Genomic DNA, 19,598 nt, shown 5'->3' on the forward strand with positions numbered 1-19,598 from the left:
AAACAAAGAGAAGACTCTACTCTGGAACTTTTTAAACTGCATACTTACGGCATTTCGGCTTCCGACACCAGTGAAGTAACTGGTCAAATACGCGCCCCTGCACCAGAAGCAGGATGGAGAGCTCATCCATTCAAACATTAAGGTGAGCCTTGATTGGGGATTTCGGAGGTGGTCAGAGAAGAGCAAAGGGGAGGTGGGTAGCAATCACAATACTCTGCAGTCAGTTAATCCCCTTTCTCCACCTACAGAAAGATTTTTCTACGGGCCAGACAGGCCAGATTTGGGGGTCCAGTTCAGTCGGTGTTTTGAATCCTGCGCATCACGCTTGAAGAGGTCACAGCAATCCAGACCAGGTCAGCGCCTCCGTGGGAGCCAGGTGAGCGTTACAGCAGATGATCAGCTATCTGCCCCCAGGGTTCAGCACATATGTGCCCCCATGCTTTGGGGGACAGGGGGGAGAGGGGCTGCTTACTGTAAGCAGCCCCCCTCCCCCCCACGTCACAAACTTATCCCTGGTGGTGCAGTGGGCATTGCTGGGCACAAATCGAGGGCTCTGCGCCCTCTCCGCGCCCTGCAATGCTGTCACACAGGGTGTCGTTTGAAAGGGGAGAATCTCGCCTTTTGAACGACACCCTTACTGAAAAAATGCCTGGTGGCTAGTGGCCCCCGCACTCTGACCCAAAACTCCCTTTTTGTTTTCTTTTTCATTTTGCCCCCACCCCTGGGGGCAGATGGTCACCTGTCTGCTCCCGGGGGTCTTTATATACTGGCCCCCCTGCTTTGGGGGGGTAGAGGGCTGCTTACTGTAAGCAGCCCCCCACGTCACAAACATTTCCCTGGTGGTCCAGCGGGCAGCAATGCTGTCACACAGGGTGTCGTTGGAAAGGGGAGAATCTCCACTTTCCAACAACACCTCCCTTGATCTCCGGCTTGAAATACAGCCGCAGATCGAGGGGGAGAAAGGTGAACACTCACCTTTTATTTTCACTGCAGCAGCCCGAAATGGAACTGAAGGTAATCCAGCCCGACGTGAAACTGAAGGTAATTCAGCCCCCCGGCAGTGAGGGGGACCTCCCCCTCAGATAGCCCAGGGGTTGGATTACAGTTGCCAAAAAGGACAAGCTATCTCGTCTTTGGCACTGTGTATGCAATGTCAAGGGCGAGATATCTCGTCCTTGGCACTTAAGGGGTTAATACATTTGGCGGGCCTTACTTGCCTATCAAGAAGCTACACTCTTTGTTTGACCTCAATGTGTTCTTGAGCACCCTGGCGCATAAATCATTCGAACCTATGGTGTCCGCAGACATCAGGCTCGTCCCCATTAAGACGGCCCTCCTGGTGGGCTTTATCTCTGCACGCCGGATCAGTGAAATCCAGGCACTGGTGGCTTCAGAGCCCTATACTACTTTCCATAAGGACAAGATGGTGCTTAGAACTCAACCCGATTTCCTACCTAAGGTGGTCTCCTCTTTTCATCTAAACTAGGAGATCGTGCTACCAATATTCTTCACGGACCCCAATGATGATGCTCCGAAGGTATTGCACAGTCTGGATGTGAGGCGTGCGCTGTGATACTACCTAGACGGAGCAAAAAGCATCCGCAAATCAGGAGCCCTCATGGTCACCTTTGGTGGGGTAAAAGCCCAACTATCAGGCCTCCAACGATTCCATAGCAAGGTGGATGGTTATGGCCATCAAGGAGGCGTATGAGGAGCAGCACAAACCTCTTCCACCGAATATGCATGCCCACACAATCTGAGCAAAGGTATGGGCAGTTGCTTTCCAGAGGCACGTCCCGTGGCAGGTTATCAGCAAGGCGGCTACATGGGCTACGCCCTCGGCCTTCTGCAAGCACTACTGCTTGGATGCCGGCTCCAGGTCGGATGCAGTATTTGGTCAGGCAGTGTCAAGGAACTTGTTTTCTTAAGAGAGCACTTCTCCGCCCTGGGGCTACATTCAGTTGTACTCGCCCATACAGTATGAAGGAAAGGGGACGGGACGTAGTCCATTGCCCCCTTTCCTCCATACATCCCACCACCCCCCCCTAATAAAACAGATACTGTTAGGCAATGTTAATATTGTCGATGCGTCAAAGGGGACTGAGTGGCGCTGGTGTGCGTAGTCAGGGGAGCACATGCTCCCAGGGCACGCCCCGCGTGCATCTAAATTTAATGGGGAAGATTTTTTGGGTGAAAGTTTCCGTCTCCCGTCCCTAGCGAGGGACGCCCATACAGTATGGAGGAAAGGGGACTATGGACTAGGAGTAGGTTAGTCACTACGGTGAGTAACTTATCATTTCTAAGCCACCTCCTCCCCCTCTTCATGAAGGCGGCATCTATCTGAGAATGGGCCCTGACGAAGGGAGTTTGGATTTCACCAGTCCACCTTCCGGGGAGCAGCAATACAGAAGTGGATCAGCTGAGCCACCTGGGTTTCAACACCTACGATTGGGAGTTGCACAATAACTCCTTGTTGCCCCTGTTCCAGCATTGGGGGTTCGCGGACCTGGATTTGTTTGCATCCCGTCTGAATTCAAAAGGCATCCAGTTTGCTTCATGGGCAGGACTGGGGTCTCTGGGAGATGCCTTCCATATCTATTGGCACGGCCACAGGTGTTATGAGTTCCCGCCCACCCCTCTGTTTCCAGCAGACCTTCTGCAAGTTTCGGGCTTCGGTGAGTAGCAGCCTCATCCCGATTGCCCCACACTGGCCTTCAAGACCCTGGTTTTCAGATTTGCTGCAGTTGTGCTCCGAGGGTCCCGTCCACCTTCCGCCGTCTAGCAGTGGATTCGTGACCGCAGGGAGGGCAGTAGAACATCCGGCCAAGCTGGAGCTGGCGGCCTGGTTCCTGGGCAGCTAAGGCTTCAGCATGCTCAATTTTCAGATGACAACTGGGACATCATTCAGGAGGCCCTCGGCTCGGTCCAAGTATAAGAGTAAATGGACTAGGTTCTGCCATTGGACATGTGACAAGGGTCTGGACCCTGTCACCTGTCCCTTGGATGACGTACTGGCTTTTTCAGCACACCTGGCTCGGTCTGGAGTTCAGGTGGATATGTGCCACATATATTTGGCAGCCATTGCGGCTTACAAGAATTCCCCTGAGCATGTTTTCTTTGGCCAACCTGGTGGTTAAGGTCCACCTTAACGGGTTATCTAGGCTTTTTCTACTGGTGCATAGGCCACACTCTGTCTGGGATCTCAATGTGTTTCTTGCAGCTTTGCAGCGCAAGTCTTTCGAGCTGATGGCCTCTGTGGACATTCGCTTGGTGACACTAAAGCCAGTTTTACTGTTGGCTCTCACCTCTGTGTGCAGGGTTGGAAAGCTGCAGATGTTGTGCTCGTGCAAGCCTTTCACCCCGTATCACGATGACAAGGTCATCTTGCACTCTCACCCACACTACTTGCCCAATGTGATCTCTCCGTTCCATCTGCATCAAGAGATCTGCCTGCAAGTGTTCTTCCCGAACCCACGGTCTGCGGCAGAGAGAGCCCTGCATTCCTTGGACCTCAAGAGGGTCCTCAAGTTTTATCTAATTCGGATGAAATCTTTCATGAAGTCTGAGGCATTGTTCATGACTTTTGAAAGCTCCTGCCCCTGGATCTCAGGCTTCCAAGGCTTGCATCACCCAGGGGATGGTTCAGGCCATCTCAGAGGCATACACAGCCATGGTCAAACCTGTTCCTGAGGCTATTAATGGCTATGCGGTTAGAGCTAAGGCCACGGCCGTCGCGTTTCAGAGACCTGCTTCTTGGGCTGTCATCAGCAAGGTGGGTACTTGGGCCACTGCATCAGCCTTCTCTAAGCACTACTCGCTGGACACCAGCTCCAGGCACGATGCAGAGTTTGTTCAGGCGTTTCTGAAGAACCTTTTTGCTTCATCCTAGATATGAGGCAGGTTATCACAGCTCCAGCCTATGTTCTTGTTCGGTGGAATCAACCCACAAGGATGGAGGAAAGGGGACGGGACGTCTGAGTAATTAAATGTACTCACAGAGGTGACTAGAGTATTCATAGTCCCCTTTCCTCCATACATCCAACCCGCATTCCCCCACTAGTGTGCCCTGGGCTAATATGTACTAAGAGTAGCCAGGTATCTAAGCGTCTGGTGTGTTCAAAGGGAACTGCTGTTGTGCCCCTGCATTCTATACTAAATTTGAAGGGGAAGCTCAATTTTGTGCTGCAAAACGTACTGGTACCATCCCCATGTTTGGGGACGCCCACAAGAATGGAGGAAAAGGGACTAAGGACTAAGAGTACTCTAGTCACTACAGTGAGTACATTTAATGTTTGCCACCTCAGCTGTCCCCACACGTGCCACGGACACAAAGCTGCTAATTGGACTTAGTCCATTAGACGCCAATGGGCGGCTGTCACTGTTAGTCGGAGAGTGGCATCCCAACATGATGAGCACTTGGGCCTTGGAGGTTGTGGCTCAGGCTTACTGCCTCCTGTTTTTTCAGTGCCCACCCAACCATCCTCCTCCTTCGCTTCAGGACCCTCCTGTTGAAAGGGGTCTGGGACAAAGCCACCATCTGCCTTAGTTCCTGATTCAGAAAAAAGGCTGGGGGATGCATCCCCTCACAAATCTCAGGCTCCGGATCTTTTATCTAAGCAAGGACAAGTTCGAAATGGTTACCCATACCCAGATTCTCAAGAACTCAGGTTGCAAGAGTGGTGTCACTGGACTTCCAGGATGCCTCATTCGAGCGGTTGGTGTCACGAAACCTCCAGGATGCCTCATTCCATGTGCCAATACATCCCATGCACAGGAAATATATGCAGTTTGTGGTTGGTGATGCAATCTACCAATTCAGGGTCTTTCTGTTATGCCATTCTTCAGTACGTAGTGGTCAGTTGTGGCTCATTTCAGGAGGGCGAGGATTCTTGTCTTTATCTGGACGATTGCCTAATTGTAACCTGCACCACAAACCTGGTGTAAAAACATCTGTACCACACATGCCGCCTATTGCACATTTTAAGCTTCTCCATGAACTTCGTCTCTGGCCTTTCTAGTACCTCGGGTTGCACGCTTCTTTCAGATGGTGCATGTATTCAGTGACTAGAGGCTGGTTCTGGCTTCCTTTTTGCATCCTCTGCGCCACCTATATCCTTGTGGTTTTAGAGGCTTGGTTATGTATGAAGTTGCTTCAATACCAGTGGTCTAAGTTCCAAGGCAACATGTCAGACCTTTTGCCGGTCTAGGACTGGGTGTCTCCAGATTTTGTGTGTTGGACTTTGCAAACCACCTTATTGAGAAAGGCGTTGTTTCAACAAATTTGGTCCCAACTGAATATAGCCACGGAAGTGCCCTGAGGGGCTAGTGTGCACTCACCTGCTAGATCTTATGGTGAGGGGGCTCTGGAGAGTTTGGAACGCACCAACTTGCTGGAGCTGTGGGTGATGAGGCTTGCCTAAATTGCCTTCCTTCTCTTCATGTGAGGCAAGACTGTGCTCGTCTTGAAAGACAACACAGGGGTCATGCACTACCTCATCAAATGGGGTGTTATTATGGCATTGCCTCTGTGCAGAGAAGCAATGAGTCTGAGGTTCTGGTCTCTGGAGAACGTGGTGTCGCTGATGGCAGCCCATCTTGCTGAAAAACATCGTAGCAAATGCAGTGAACAGACAGATTTAAGCCTCCAAAGAGTGGGAGATTTGCTAGGAAGTTCTGGAGAAGATTCTTGCCTTTTCGGGGCACTTCTCAGGTGAACCTCTTGGCTTCTAATGTGAACAGGAAGTGCACGTTTTTCTGCTCCAGAATTTCCTAAACAGAGACCTCTCTGGGCTCCTTCATTAGTGAACAGAAATTGTGTCCTATTTCTTATGCCAGTCCCTATATTCCAGCTAATTCTTGGGCGATTGTGGCTGTTCGGGTCCATGTTGATTCTAATTACTCGTAACTGGGCCAGGATGACATGGTGCCCAAAGTGTCTGGAAATGTCCATCTAGCCTCTGGTCAGCGTATACCTACATGTAATGCTCACCTGGTATCCACGGGGACATCACTCAGCCTGTTCTGACCTCTTACGACCTCGAACCCTTCCCTGGAGGCTATTCGACTGGAGACTGGGCCTGAAACACAGTATTGGTAGAGTTTAACTCCCTATTGTCTGTGTGCTTGAACCCCTTCTTCCCCGGGGTCCAACCCTTCCCTTTGATCCACAGCTCACCTTGTTTTCTTGAATAGTGTGCTCTCCGTCCTGCTTTCAGCGCAGGGGCGCGTTGATTGATGCAGGCTCGTTGCTGCCTAGTTACTTCACTGGCAAGAGTCCGACAGGTAAGTATAATGAGTCTTTTGAACAGTTCTCTAACTTCGATCCTTTCCTTCCTTAGATGATGGCCAGCGTCCGGGGATGGCGGCGTGCTGCTGAGATGAGTCGCGCTGAAGGTGAGTGAGAGCGCGATGCGCCCCTTTCGTATTTGCATTGAACAGAGTTCTTTTTCTGTGTCTTTTAGGTGCCGCAACGTTTTCAGCGTGGATGCCGGTTATGAAGAACAAATGCAGCGGATAAGCGCGGCATGCGGCGCCTCTCGATGTTTCCACGCTAACCTGTAGTGTCTTTTCCTTCTTGCAGATGGATGAGAAGTTCCGGAGACAGAGTTCGCCCAGAGCGGCTGGGATTCAGGTAAGCATTTGAAGCTCGTACAGTATTTAAAAATAAGCAAAGATTTGCAGAATGCTTACTAATGCCTTTTTTCTGTTCTTTTCCCTTTTCCTTAGGAAGCGGCGTGCCGGGATGGGAATGACACCGCCGAAGATGCCCGCAGAACAGAAGGAGCGATGAATGACGGGCAGAAGCGCCGCAAGGTAAGGCTGTTCCTAACGGTGTTCCTGTTCTTGCAGGAGCTGAGCGCAGAATAAAGATGCAGGCCTACTGGAGACCGATCCGAACACAGTGAGTGTCACGCTGCAGGTGCAGAAAATGCAAAGCATGTTTCTCAGCCTGGGTGTGGCTTAAATAGTCTCTGGATATCCCAGGTGTGTCTGGGCTGAACCACACCCAAAAGACTAGACCGCACATGCAGTTCTGGGAACCGAAATATGTGGGGGCATCCATCTTGTCCCCATCAATGCACTATAAGTCCAATCCCCAATGTTATCCTATGGGAGTGAGTGAGTCTGGTGCCACAAGCGCCACGTCTGGCTCCAAGTGAGTCTTTGGAGGGATGGAGAGGCCCTTGAGGGCCATGTAGGTGATCGTGGCCTGGCTCCAGCCTGACATCTTGGAGGGCTGGGGACATGAGGGGCAGGAATCATGACACTACACTGCCATTCAGGAAGACTGGCCCTCCATCTTAGACTCTGCAGCTTCAAACCTTCATACTTGGCTGCTGAAATGGGAGGTATAAGGAGTTGTACTTGACAATGTCCCGAAAGTTCTCCTTTCTGCTCGGAGACAGGCCACCAATTCCTTTTATGCCTGCAGGTGGTATACTTTTTCAACTTGGTGTTGGCGATCTGACTGGACCCTTTCATCTCTTCTGCTTTACTTGGCGTATGCAGATTGGCACTGTGAATGGGTGCCTAGCGCCATTTATATCTTTAAAAGATCCCTGAACAAGGCCATTTCTTACAATTGACACTTATGCAGTTTATACAGGGTTTGTGAAACCAGTTTCTCCCATGCCAGTTTCTCATTCCTATGTGGGATTTCACTTGTTTTGACTTCAAGAAAGCTCAGTTCGATCCCCTGCACTCATGTTCATTAAGACTACTCATCCTTAATTTGATGTTTGTTAGCCATCAAGTCTGCAAGATGGATGAGTGAGCTGGAGGGGCCATTAAACCTACTTGGTGTTCTCCAAGAAGTTGACTTTGAGAGTGAGGCCGTCCATGCCCAGGTCATGTCGCATTTTCATCTCTCAGAAGATCCATATTGCTGTGTTTTCCCCTCTGCCTCATCCTTCAAAGACGTAGCAGCGATTCCATCAGATGTACCCGGCGCCGGCCCTCAGCTACTTTTTCTCCAATACTAGACGCGGCAGGAAAGATGAAAAACGCTTTATGGGTTATGCTTGTGCTCATGTTGGTAGTGATTAAACTGACCCTGTCATGCTTGATCGACTTTTGCATTTCAGTATGCCAAGATGTACCTGGAGGTATCGGGGCTAGTTGCAGAAAAGGCCTGGCTCCCATTTCTGCCCTCCAGAATGTCATCAAGCCAGTCATGTGGGCTTCCCTGCACACGTTTGCCAAACATTACTACATCTCCCCTCCCACTTCTGACCCTTCCACAAACTCTCCCCTCTCTCCCTCTGACTTCGCCAACTTCTTCTCATCCAAAATCCTCTCTTCGCCAGAACATCCTCTCCTCTTCTTCCTCCTACCCCCCTCCCCCTCTTCCAGCTCTGCCAACTTGTCCACCTTTTCTCCTATCACCCCTGCATGTCTCACACCTCCTGTCCAAAACTCACCCTACTGCTGCCCCATCTGACCCCATCCCCAAAATTGACCCCCTCCTTATTCCTTACCTAACCACCTTCTTCAACGTCTGTCTCTCCTCCGCCACCTTTCCTTCAGCTTTCAAACATGCTATCATAATCCCTATCCTGAAGAAACCTTCTGCTAACCCTCTTCTTGCCTCCAACTTCCGGCCAATCTCCCTTCTCCCCTTTATTTCTAAGCTCCTCGAGCGCCTTGCCTACTCTCAACTTTCTGCTTTCGTCTCATCCCACTCCCTCCTCTCAATCTGGTTTCCGCCAACACTCCATTGAGACAGCACTCGCCTAAGTCATCCACTCTCTCCTCGCTACTCTAGGCAATCTTCAATTCTCATCCTCCTTGACCTTTCTGCAGCTTTTGATACCGTAGATCATCCCTTACTTCTTAGCACTCTGTTTTCCTTTGACTTCAAAGACTCTGTTCTCTCCTTGCTCACCTCTTACCTCTCCAATCAATCCTTCACTGTCTCCTGGGGCGGCCGCACCTCCTTCAGCCTCCCCCTGAACTATGGCATCCCTCAGGGTTCCATTCTGGGACCCTTTTTTTCTCTCTATACCTCCCTTCTCTCCCCAGTCATCTCTTCTTTCGGCATTTCACACCACTTCTACACTGATGGCACCAAACATTCTTTCCTTCTCTTTCACATCTGACCTCCACCTCACTCTTTCTTCCTGCCTCATGGCCATAACATGTTGGATGTCATCCCTCTTTCTTTCCCTCAATACTGACTACTGACAAGACTGAAGTGCTTTTCTTCCCTCCTAACACACTCTCCCCTTCTCCCCCTCCATCCACTTTTCACCTTCCAACCTCCCCATATCTTCCCGTGCCCACAATCTCGCCTCCACCTCGACTCCTCTCTCTCCTTCTCCAACCACATCTCACTAACCTCTCACGCTTGTCATCACCACCTCTGTAACATCCGTAAGATCTGCTCCTTTCTCACATTCCATGCTTCCAAACTCCTAATCTCCTCCCTTATTTTCTCCTGCCTCTTCTACTGCTCCTCTCTCCTCTTTGGACTCCTTGTCTCTCACCTAACTCCCCTAAAATCCATCTACCACTGCTCAATCTGTACTGTCTCCTCGGCACTCGAGACTCTAGCTCTTCCGCTCGCTCTCTCAACTTGACTGGCTTCCCTTCCTCTCACAACTGAAATTTCAATTCCTCTGTCTTGTCTTCAAATCTCTCCATGACCTGGCACCCCCCTACCTTTCCTCCCTCCTCTCATTTTACTCCCCCTCCCGCTCTCTCCGCTCAGCAATCCTCTACCTCCTCACTGTACCCCCAACCCCATGTGCATCCTCACGCTTCCGCTCCTTCCAACTCTTGGCCCCCCTACACTGGAACTCCCTCCCGCTCTCCATCCGCTCCACCCCTACCTACTCATCCTTCCGCCACTCCCTGAAAGCCCATCTTCTTCACTCTCTCCCGACTTCCTTTCCCTACCCCTCCCCTCCTTTCACCCCCTTTCTCCCCCACCTCCTTTCCCCCCCCATCCTCTCGCCTTCCCCTCCGACCTTAAATTGGTAACAAATACTACTTAAGGGTAATGAGGACACCAGATCACTTCCCCTTCCCCTACCTCAAATTCCACACCATAACTCCCTCCTCTACCCTCCATCCACACCCTCACATCCCTTGTAAATAGTTCTACTTATTGTTCTAAGGACCTGTTCATGTTTGTAAATACGCTTCTCTCACATTTGTACCTGTTATATTGTAAAGCGCTTTGGCTTAAAGCGCTATATAAATTCAATAAACATAACATAACTTAAACATAATACTTTGATTCCCTATTGGAGTAGGATGCTCGCTTTGGTCAAAAGGTCCACCGGAGTTTTCTGGTGTAGTTGTTTTCTCACACCGCTCCTCCCTCCCTCCTGATTTTATGTACTGCTATGTGTATCAAAGATGAGGGATCTTTAGGATGAAGGAATCAATTAGAAAAACTCATTGCTTGCCTCTTGGTAATGTTTCTGGTGGCGTAGTACTTCCTACTACAGATTCCTCCTTGTCCTCCCAACCTAACACTCTTGGCAGATAGCATGTACACCTCATCTGTTCTGTAGTCCCTCAGCTGCTGAGTGCTGGGGAAAATGGGCAGAACTGAAGTCCTGGGAGGCGGCCTCCATAGATACTGACCCTGACATGTCTGGCGTAGGATGTGCAACGCCGCCGGGCAAAGCCAGCATGGAGCTACGCTGCACCCAATGAGGGTAGACAATGTTCCCAAGACATCTCGATGAAGATAAAAATATAGATGAGAAATCTGTGGGAGAAAGTACTAATCCATCTGAAAGAACATTGCCAAGAGGCAGCCCTACAGAAAAGAGGTGTATCGGCCACTTTTACGACCTAGAAATAGGCAAATACTTCAAAATAATAAAAATACTGAGTAAAAGTATTCCCAACAAAAAATAGGAAACAGACTTCTAGAACCTTGTGCCCCTACCTTCACCCATACAGTCCAATTGATTTGTTTGGACAGTAGTGCACGTAGTACCACAGGAATAAACTGGTATTATTACTGGCTGTACAGAAGAAGTAAACATGTATCTTTTAAATGTGTATGAATAATTGGGTGCAAAGAAATGATTACAAAAATATTTCCGTTAAAATCATTTTATTCACATATAAAATACTCTTATTGGGAATTGGACTTTGAAATCATTTTAAAAATAGGGATTAAAATACTCACACTTCCAAATCTTATCCGGAACACTGCCTAGAGGGTAAGTAATTTGTTCTTTGCTACCAACTTGACAAAATGAGCAAATTCCCCCACTTGAAACAAGCCCTCAACATGCCATGTTTTACTGCCATCCTTTCTGAGTTATTCACATAATCTTTCAGTTTGGACTAGTTTTTCATAGTAGCACCATTCTTCTACGGAATCCATGCTCACTTTACACCCACACTGTTCCCACAAATGCTGGCAAATTGGCAAATGTAACTTGGACAACGTGAAACATGGATTTGGTCAACATTAAGGATGCAAGGTTCTTGAAAACCACAATGTATCATTTTGGCTAACTAAGCAATAGACTTCATAATGTCCTCAACCCAAGCTCTAACTAGAATGACTGTTAAACGATTTCCTTAAGTGATTTTTGTTTCTCTGTTTTACAGCACCCATTCTTAAAATTGGCAAAGCCACTGTCCAGTTTGACGCCATTGATTTTGGCTGCCAAAGAAGCAATGAAAAGCAACCGCTAAAGATTTCCACCAGAGGCCAGCCACGCTCTTCTCAGTACCTGATATTATTTTTCTACATGATGAATGTCACTCACACAGATCCCAACACTGCAACTGTGTCTGTTGTTTTTGAGAAGAGAAAAGTTCTTCGCAGAGGGAAAGGAAAACTATGACCATGGAATCCACCAATAAGACTTATAAATGATTTGCTAAGAGAGCCTGGGGCATTCTGAAGACGTTGTGGACCGACGCAGCTGCTGGAACTACCCCAGAATCTTGGCTGATGGCAGTGGGAAATGGAAGGGTGGTTCTATATTGCAGTTTCTTAATTGGCTTCTAACAGACCTAAAAAAAACTCTCTACTGTCCGATCTTGGGGCACATTTTATACTTGAATAGTGGGACTGAAGACATGCCTCTTGGACCTTTGTTTTTATTATCTTCCATTTCTGGATTATTCTCGGCTAGAGCCCAGCAATTGTAATCGATAAAGATGCAACCATGCTCCGCAAAAGTGAACTCTTCATGCCCCTTTTACCACTGAATATCCTTTTCATGCATTTTTAGTTCAGTATAGTTGATAGCAGATTGTGTTCATCCCCTGCCTCCTTTCTTAAAGTGCTGTGGGAATCTGTGCATGTTAAAGGTATGTTTGCGTCCCAAGTTACAAATGATTAATTGCCAATCTTTGTTCCACCTAAGACTATCCTTCGTTTCACTTATAAATGTAGTTTGTCTCACATTGAAATCTATTTATCTATACAATTTGAAAAAACAATGTTTTTTTAAGTGATGCAGAAGAAGGGAGGCCAAGGAGCAGTATTCTACCTTAATGCTTAAATCCTAACTTTCGAGCGACAAATAATTTAAAATGCATCACTCATCTGCATAGACAAGATGTATCGCTTGGCGGATCTTCATCCTTTAAATGGCAATTACATTCAAAGTGATAGAGCAAGTATACTTTAATATCGTGAGATGTGCTTAATATCGTGAGATGTGATTCTGTCCTTCGTTTTTAGGTGACTGTATGTGCAGTGAGCAGGTTACCTTATTCGTACTGACGTTTGTTTTGGAATCTGACATCCTCCTCGAATCCATAGGATAGAAAGATGATGTCGATCTCGTAAGCCATATGATACCCGACGATCATGTTGCAAAATCAGAAGTGTTCTCTGGTATTTGTAAGTTGCCTTTAAATAGCTTGGTTCTGTGTCCTTTAATTGCCCTACCTATAAGCCATTGACCGTAATATCAGATTCTTTCATTTGAATTGCTCTAATTCAGTGCTGGGAAAATGTTTCCTGATAACGTGGAAAGTTGTCGAAGTTCTGTTTTGAGTATTTGGTTATTTATTTTTTAAGTTATACAGAAAGTAAATATACCAGTGTGGTGGCAATATTGGATTTTAGATTTTTGACTATACAACTCCATTACCACTACTCGGTGGATTCCTACAAACTGTATGCTGCATTGTCCTGCAATGGCTGGAATCTGGTCCGTGCTTTAACAGTCCTGCAGAAAAGTGAAAATTTCGAAGTTGGACTAGATTTAAGGATGACTTTTTTGGGGGCCTCTATTTGAAGGCATACATTTACCTCACGATTTATTTATTCGTTTTGACTTAAACATGCTATGATCTTATCTTTCTTATAATTTGGCAATGTCATTTGGAAGGCACAGAACTTTGCATGCTGCGGTTACATTTGTATTGAGATTTAAAGCAGATTGGTGAGAAATGTGGAAGTCTAATAGTAAGTCATTTCGTACAAGTTGTATCCTTTGGGTCAATGTCCGATTTGCTGTATCACTTTTTTCACTTCACCCATCACCTTTGCCAAATGATGTCGTGAATTTGGGGGCACCCGCCCACCAGTATTAGTTTCTAAATTGCTCACTGGTTTTAAAACTTAAAAGATCCGCCCTGGTCCATCGTGTAATGTACCTGTGTATGTTTCTCTTTGGGGCTGCATTATTCAAGATCTAATCTGTAACATGGTTGTTAAATGTACAGGTGTTCTTGCTAGTTAATTTGTGAAGATTGGACCTGAGTTTGGGCAGAGTTCATACTCTGAACAGTTGGGTAATCCGTGGGGATGGCTTACTCTGAATCTTTAGTTTCTTCATGAGGGGGACAAGGGAGCCTGTTCTGCATATTGGATCATTAGGTTGGGCCAAATGTGAAAGAAGCAGGATGCCCTTATTGTGCTCATGTTTTGAGATGCAAAGCATTTGTCATTCCATTTTGAGTGACAAAATCCTAAAATATCTGTGGTGTACGGAAGGAGGTGCCTTAACACACTGCCTATAAGCTTTGAATTGAGGTTTTCACAAAATTGATCATAAAATCTAATTGCACTGAAACACCCTAAGTCTCCCTTGGGAGATCAGATGGACAGGGATTAAGAAATCATACTGAACGTAAAGTTCAAAGGTAATGTGGAGAAAAAGGGTATAATGCAAGAGACATTTTAGTACTTTCAGAAATTGTTTTCTAATTTTGTAAGTCTTTTTCTCATCCTGATTATTTTTCTCATCTTTATGCTTTGCTGCTTGGGAAAATAAATGGCTACATGTGACATCATAGCTATATATTCTTCTCGTTTAACCACCACCCTTCTTATTTAATTTATCCCATAGTGTTATTTAAGTGTTATTTTGCAACGTTAACTACTGAATTGGAGGATTTTGTGTTTGGGATTGGAAGTAAAGCTTTTTATTTCCCCTGTATTTCGTGTATTTCCACTTCCCCTTTGAGATTAGGGGCTGTACCTTATAGATAAAAAATAAAACATTAGCGCTCTTTTTTTTTTTTATATATAGAAACATTAGTGGGAATGTTTGAGATGCTGCTTTTTATACATATTTTTAGAGGAGTTATTTGTTGATTACATGGATTTCTAGTTTTACTTGTTTTCAGTGCCTTGCCACTTTGCACTGGCTTACCTATCTATGAGGTAGCCTTCTGCCCTGCAGTCCATATGTGCCCTTACATAAGTGATATACCACCTGACCTTGGTATTATGCTAGAAATAGCCGAACGTGTTGCCTTCTCATTTTGGGGGGGAAACCTAGATTTTGTTTCTCTGGGTAGGCAATTTGATTCTCTAATGTCATCAGCCTGCATGAATGCAGATGCTTTACTCTAAGTGCGTCTCATGGCCAAATGTGCAGTTGAGGCGTTTAGTGTGTCCTGCTCACCCAGAATTTGTGTGAGCACTCTCAGAAATCTTAAGAGCGTTTCAGGAGGCATCTAGATTGACCACTGAAAATCCTTTCTTCAATTGTAAATTCATGTTTGGCAGTTGGATTAACTTTGTTTTTAATAGATTTTATCCAGTGGCCTGACATCTTTCCATGCAACTGTGATCTAGACAAAGATCTGCTTGTCTTTGATGTACAGTTCAGTGGTACAGTGACCTTATTGGAGCAGTTTTGGATTATTAAATGCCATGAAGACTACTATTTGGATCACCCTCCCCAATCTGCGATCTTTAATTGTTATGATTCTAAGCTTAAGGAGGTTGTTTATACACTGAAAATAGTAACTCAGACTAATTGCGTTTTTAACATTCTTTTTAAACCAAACTGGTCACTCTGGCTACCTTGTCCGCATTTGGGCCCAGTACTGATTACTAGTGATTATAATTTCAGATTCGAGAAAAAATGTATCCTGTCTATTCTCGTAACACCTGCCTTTGTACAAATTCACGATTTCAATATTTGTGTCAAGCCAGCGGCAGTTAGTCTGTACTGTGTAAAATCTGAGTAAACCGTAAGAGCATGCAAGAAAAACGAAATAGTACATTTAGCATGGCCTGTGTTTCCGAATTCTGTAGCATTATAAAGTGTTTGTAGGATTTTGGCTATTCAAAATATGAAATTGGCACCTTCAACTGATCGATACTCCTTTACACTTTTCGTTGTTAAAACTCTGTTATTGGATGGTTTGTTAAAGTGAAGTTCTCAAGATGGCACTCCTCATGCTACTGTGTTTACATTTTAAAACCATGGCTTGACCATCACATTTTTTGGTACTCCATTACTTTTGTACTCAATTACATTTAGCAAATGCTTCTATGTTGTTTCTGTAGAAGCTATAACCTTGTAGCACACACTGCTAGTTTCCAAAACCCTTTCACTTGGACACTAAAGTTTGTTTATAGCTGCAATGCTGATGGGTATGTGCTCTTGTGGAATTCATATCAAAGTATTCTACTTGGTGTTAGCAGTGCATGTGTTGTAGGGCATATGTGGCATTGGTGGAATGCAGAGAAGACTACTTTCAACATTTCAGAGAACTTGAAAGTGAAGCACATATTCAATGGTGTAACATACGACATCTAAATGGTATCTTTATTTTATCTATTTGCTTTTGAAGGACATTGTAGTAAAGCCGCCAGTGACACTGTTAAAAATTAACTTGTTCTACTAAAGTGTGTAGCCTTTTTGTATAAAGATTACTGAAATCTACCTTGTCGATCATCTAGAAGTTCAGATTTTTTGCCAAGTTATACCATAACACCACCTGTCTTTTCGGCAAGTCAACATGGTTTTATCACAAAAACTGGTACCTTTCTCCAACAGAAATACGTAATTTCCTAGATGGCTGACCCCACTACCAAATGTGGATTAATTTCACCCACAAAGTGAAAGTTGGAATTATTGAATCCAAAAAAATCCGTTAACACAAAGTTGCTGTTGTACTCAAATGCAACTAAAAGCCTTTTATTAGGGTTGCACTATGCTTCATTGAACTTGATAGTCTAGGCTCAAGCAGCAGCCATTTTGTTTAATTGACATAAACAATTTTGATTGCATTTTTCAGTTGAGATCAAAGAAATGGTGCATGTGCAAGATTGGACTTCATCGAAATGTCTTCTTCCAAGTGCCTAATGCAGTGGAATTATATGTTCTTAGTATTTAGATCTTCAGTTCTCCAGGAGAAGAAACTTGTGAACAGACCTTGATCCTTATAGTGCTGCCATTATGTATTTTTGCTATATGAGTAAGAAAATTGCGAAGTTGGCTGTTGGTGTCATCAGTCTGTTTATGGATCATTGCCAAATTGGTAATTTCTTCTGCAACATTGCCAGTGCTGTTTTTCTTATCCAGTTCAGTAACTCCACTATCCATGTGTTCCACCGTAATGTTGCACCAATATTTTTATTTATTCTAAAATTCAGTCTGTTTCAGTATGAACATGTAATGAGCTATTACAATTTGTTTCTTTATAGTGGCACCAGCTTGTGTTGTCACTTAGCTTTGTAGGTAGCTGAATTCTTATGTGGGCTTGTTTCTATCATTGCCTACTCTATTACAGCTAAATATACATTGACGACTTATGTTGGTGTGTAGAATGTGTAGCACAGCAGTCTGACTGTTACCTTGTTAAAAGGTTAGGTTTGGGGTTCTAGAATGTGTGGTAGCAGATTATGCTTGTTCGTTTTAAACAGTAGTTAAGGCAGCAGTCTGCATTTTACCTTGTCATTGATGCATTTGATTGTTTCATAATTTGGTGTGGTCTTTTTAGTCCTAAAGATAATCTCATCTGTTATGTTTTAACAAAAATGCTTCCTTGGTGTTCCCTAATACCTTGTGAAGATGGGGCTAAGCTTGCCAATTTAGTTTATTTAAATAAATAAAACTACATTATCAAAGCATCTAACACATTTTCTTCATTGTCATATTCTAACTCGATACTTTAAAATCATATAGTTCCAAACGATGTTGCACCATACAATTAAATAAAAAGCAGTTCTCCAGAAAAGGGCAACTGCTAACAATTGGCTGGTGGTTTGCCTATACGCTGTAGCCCTCTTCCAAACAGATATTCATAGACCTTCCTAACTTTGCCGTTCAGGGACAGCGTAGTATCCAATCATTGAATGTGATTGGAAGCTGGGTAAATTAGGGAAAGTGGTGGTCTTAAACCATTTTTACGGATTTGTAAATGCACATTACCTGCATGGTAGATATGTATTTTAAAATGTACTAGATTGTTTCTAGACTATCCTTTTCAAACAGTAACTTTGTTATTGGCCACAAGGAGGCCATTTGGTTTGACTGTCCAGTTTGTCCAGGGCAGATTGTTGTGACACGGTTCAAATATAATGGAAGAGAAAATAAATGTGCAGAGCTATCGCTCTTTAATCTAAAGTATTTCAAATGTTGCAAAGTCATAGGAGTAGAGAGCAACACATTTTCAAAGTTGTCTAATGTTTAAAAAAATGCATGAACTTGATGCATGTTTTGACTTCTGAGGGGGGAAAATGTAGGCACTTTAATTGACTTATATGGTTGGTAATTCAGTCTGTCTTTTTAACTGCCTACTGTTGGCATCCTCCAAAAGGGGGTATTTGTTTGTCTGCGTTTTTTAATCTCTATGAATCTTCATTTTCTGCCATATTAAAATATTTGCCAGAGTCAGTAATTGAAGGTGCATGAGTTGAAAACATCTTTTGTAACAAGGTTTCAACTTGGGAACAGTAGTAGTAACTAAAATGTTCCTTTGTTGAAGAAATATGGCTTGTGTGCTTCACCCTCAAGATTTCAGTCAGTTTGCTTATGTTAATTTGTAAAATATTTTAAAGAAATTCTCAGATAGTAAGTGCTTGCATAGCACATGCTACAAATCTAAATTTGGTCACTTGTATTGCACCTGTAGTTGCTCTTGCAGCCACTGCTGTTATACACCATAGTCATTTCCATAGAGTACATTTCGCAATGGCCTCTCATAAGACAGACATTATTACGTCGACTGTTTCTCTGCATTCACAATACATACCTCCAATTTCTAGTGTTACTATTAGAAACCACATTGATCATGTGCAGTATGCATCAGGAAATTTGTTTTTGTTATCTGACAGTTTTAAATACTTTGTGAAGAACACAAACATCTGGATTTTGTTTTCAACTAATCCAATGCAATGACCAGTTTAAATTCATGTTTCTTAAAATTAACTGTGTATTGTCAATTTCTTTTTAAATCGATACCTGAAGTTACAAATGATCATATTGCAAGCACACTTTACAACCTTGGCAATCTTCAAATAGTTATGATGGATTTAGAGGTGCTACTTTAATGTTTTGTTGAGTGTAGCTGCCACTTCGCTAATGCAAGCATTTTTCTACATTAATAAAATTACAAGGAAGACCTTGGAAATGCTAAAACCTGTGCCTTTTACTGAAAGTGCCGTTCTGTTCTGTTACTTTAACAGATGTGCTGGAATTTATGAACAAAGGTTAACCTTATGTTTCTTGTTGACTTTGTGAGTTTTGTGTGGTGGGGCAATAACAAGAGGAGCTATTTCAACATTAACCCATTAAAGTGCCTAATCCGCTCTAGGCATTCAGTGCCTGTGCATTTTTCCAGATCTATTTTGTATTAAATAACTAGGGTGAAAAGTGGAAATAAAGTTTTGAATAATTAATACGTGTGTATGTTAGTGTGAATTATTTGTTTGTTCTTTTGTGTTCACCCCAACAGGCTTGTTTCTGTCTTCCTGTTACTTTACAGTTTTTGTGTTGTAGTCTTGCCTTAAAACTATTTAGATACTTTGCTGTTTCAATAAAAGCTCCTGGAATCGTATGAATTGACAAACTGCATCAGCAAGCAGTCCCAGCCAGTAACACTCCAGTGTGAATTTTCAGGACGTACAGTGCCATTATGAGCCAGTATTCCCAGCCTACTGGGGTATTATCACCATTGGCACCCTGGTTTACATGTAGGAACACCCCTTCCTGGTCTTGACATACTGAGCTTAAAGCATAGCAGCTAAGAACAAAGACGAGGAGGCTCCACAAAGCTGTCGGAACAAAACTGGTATATGGAGAAAAAGAAAATTGGTTCATAACACGTGTTTACAGCTCAATACCCTGTGTTTTGAGGTTTGATTGGCTACTATACACTGCAAAGGAGAGAAGTAAAATGGCATGCTACCTTTTGATCTT

At 44.4% G+C, this 19,598-nt stretch overlaps 1 protein-coding gene across 1 annotated transcript in view; it reads left to right on the forward strand.

The window, feature by feature from the left end:
• The window catches only part of PAK2 (p21 (RAC1) activated kinase 2), a 1,353,994-nt gene extending 1,334,916 nt beyond the window's left edge, over positions 1-19,078 (forward strand). The window contains exon 15 of the mRNA XM_069618088.1: positions 11,581-19,078. Within this exon, the coding sequence (XP_069474189.1) occupies positions 11,581-11,667 (87 nt within the window). The 3' untranslated portion in view covers positions 11,668-19,078. The remainder of the gene's footprint in view (positions 1-11,580) is intronic.
• The last annotated feature ends 520 nt before the right edge of the window (positions 19,079-19,598 follow it).

Source organism: Ambystoma mexicanum, chromosome 10 (genome assembly GCF_040938575.1).
Source record: "Ambystoma mexicanum isolate Mex_15411 chromosome 10, UKY_AmexF1_1, whole genome shotgun sequence".
In the NCBI taxonomy this organism is placed as follows: domain Eukaryota; kingdom Metazoa; phylum Chordata; class Amphibia; order Caudata; family Ambystomatidae; genus Ambystoma; species Ambystoma mexicanum.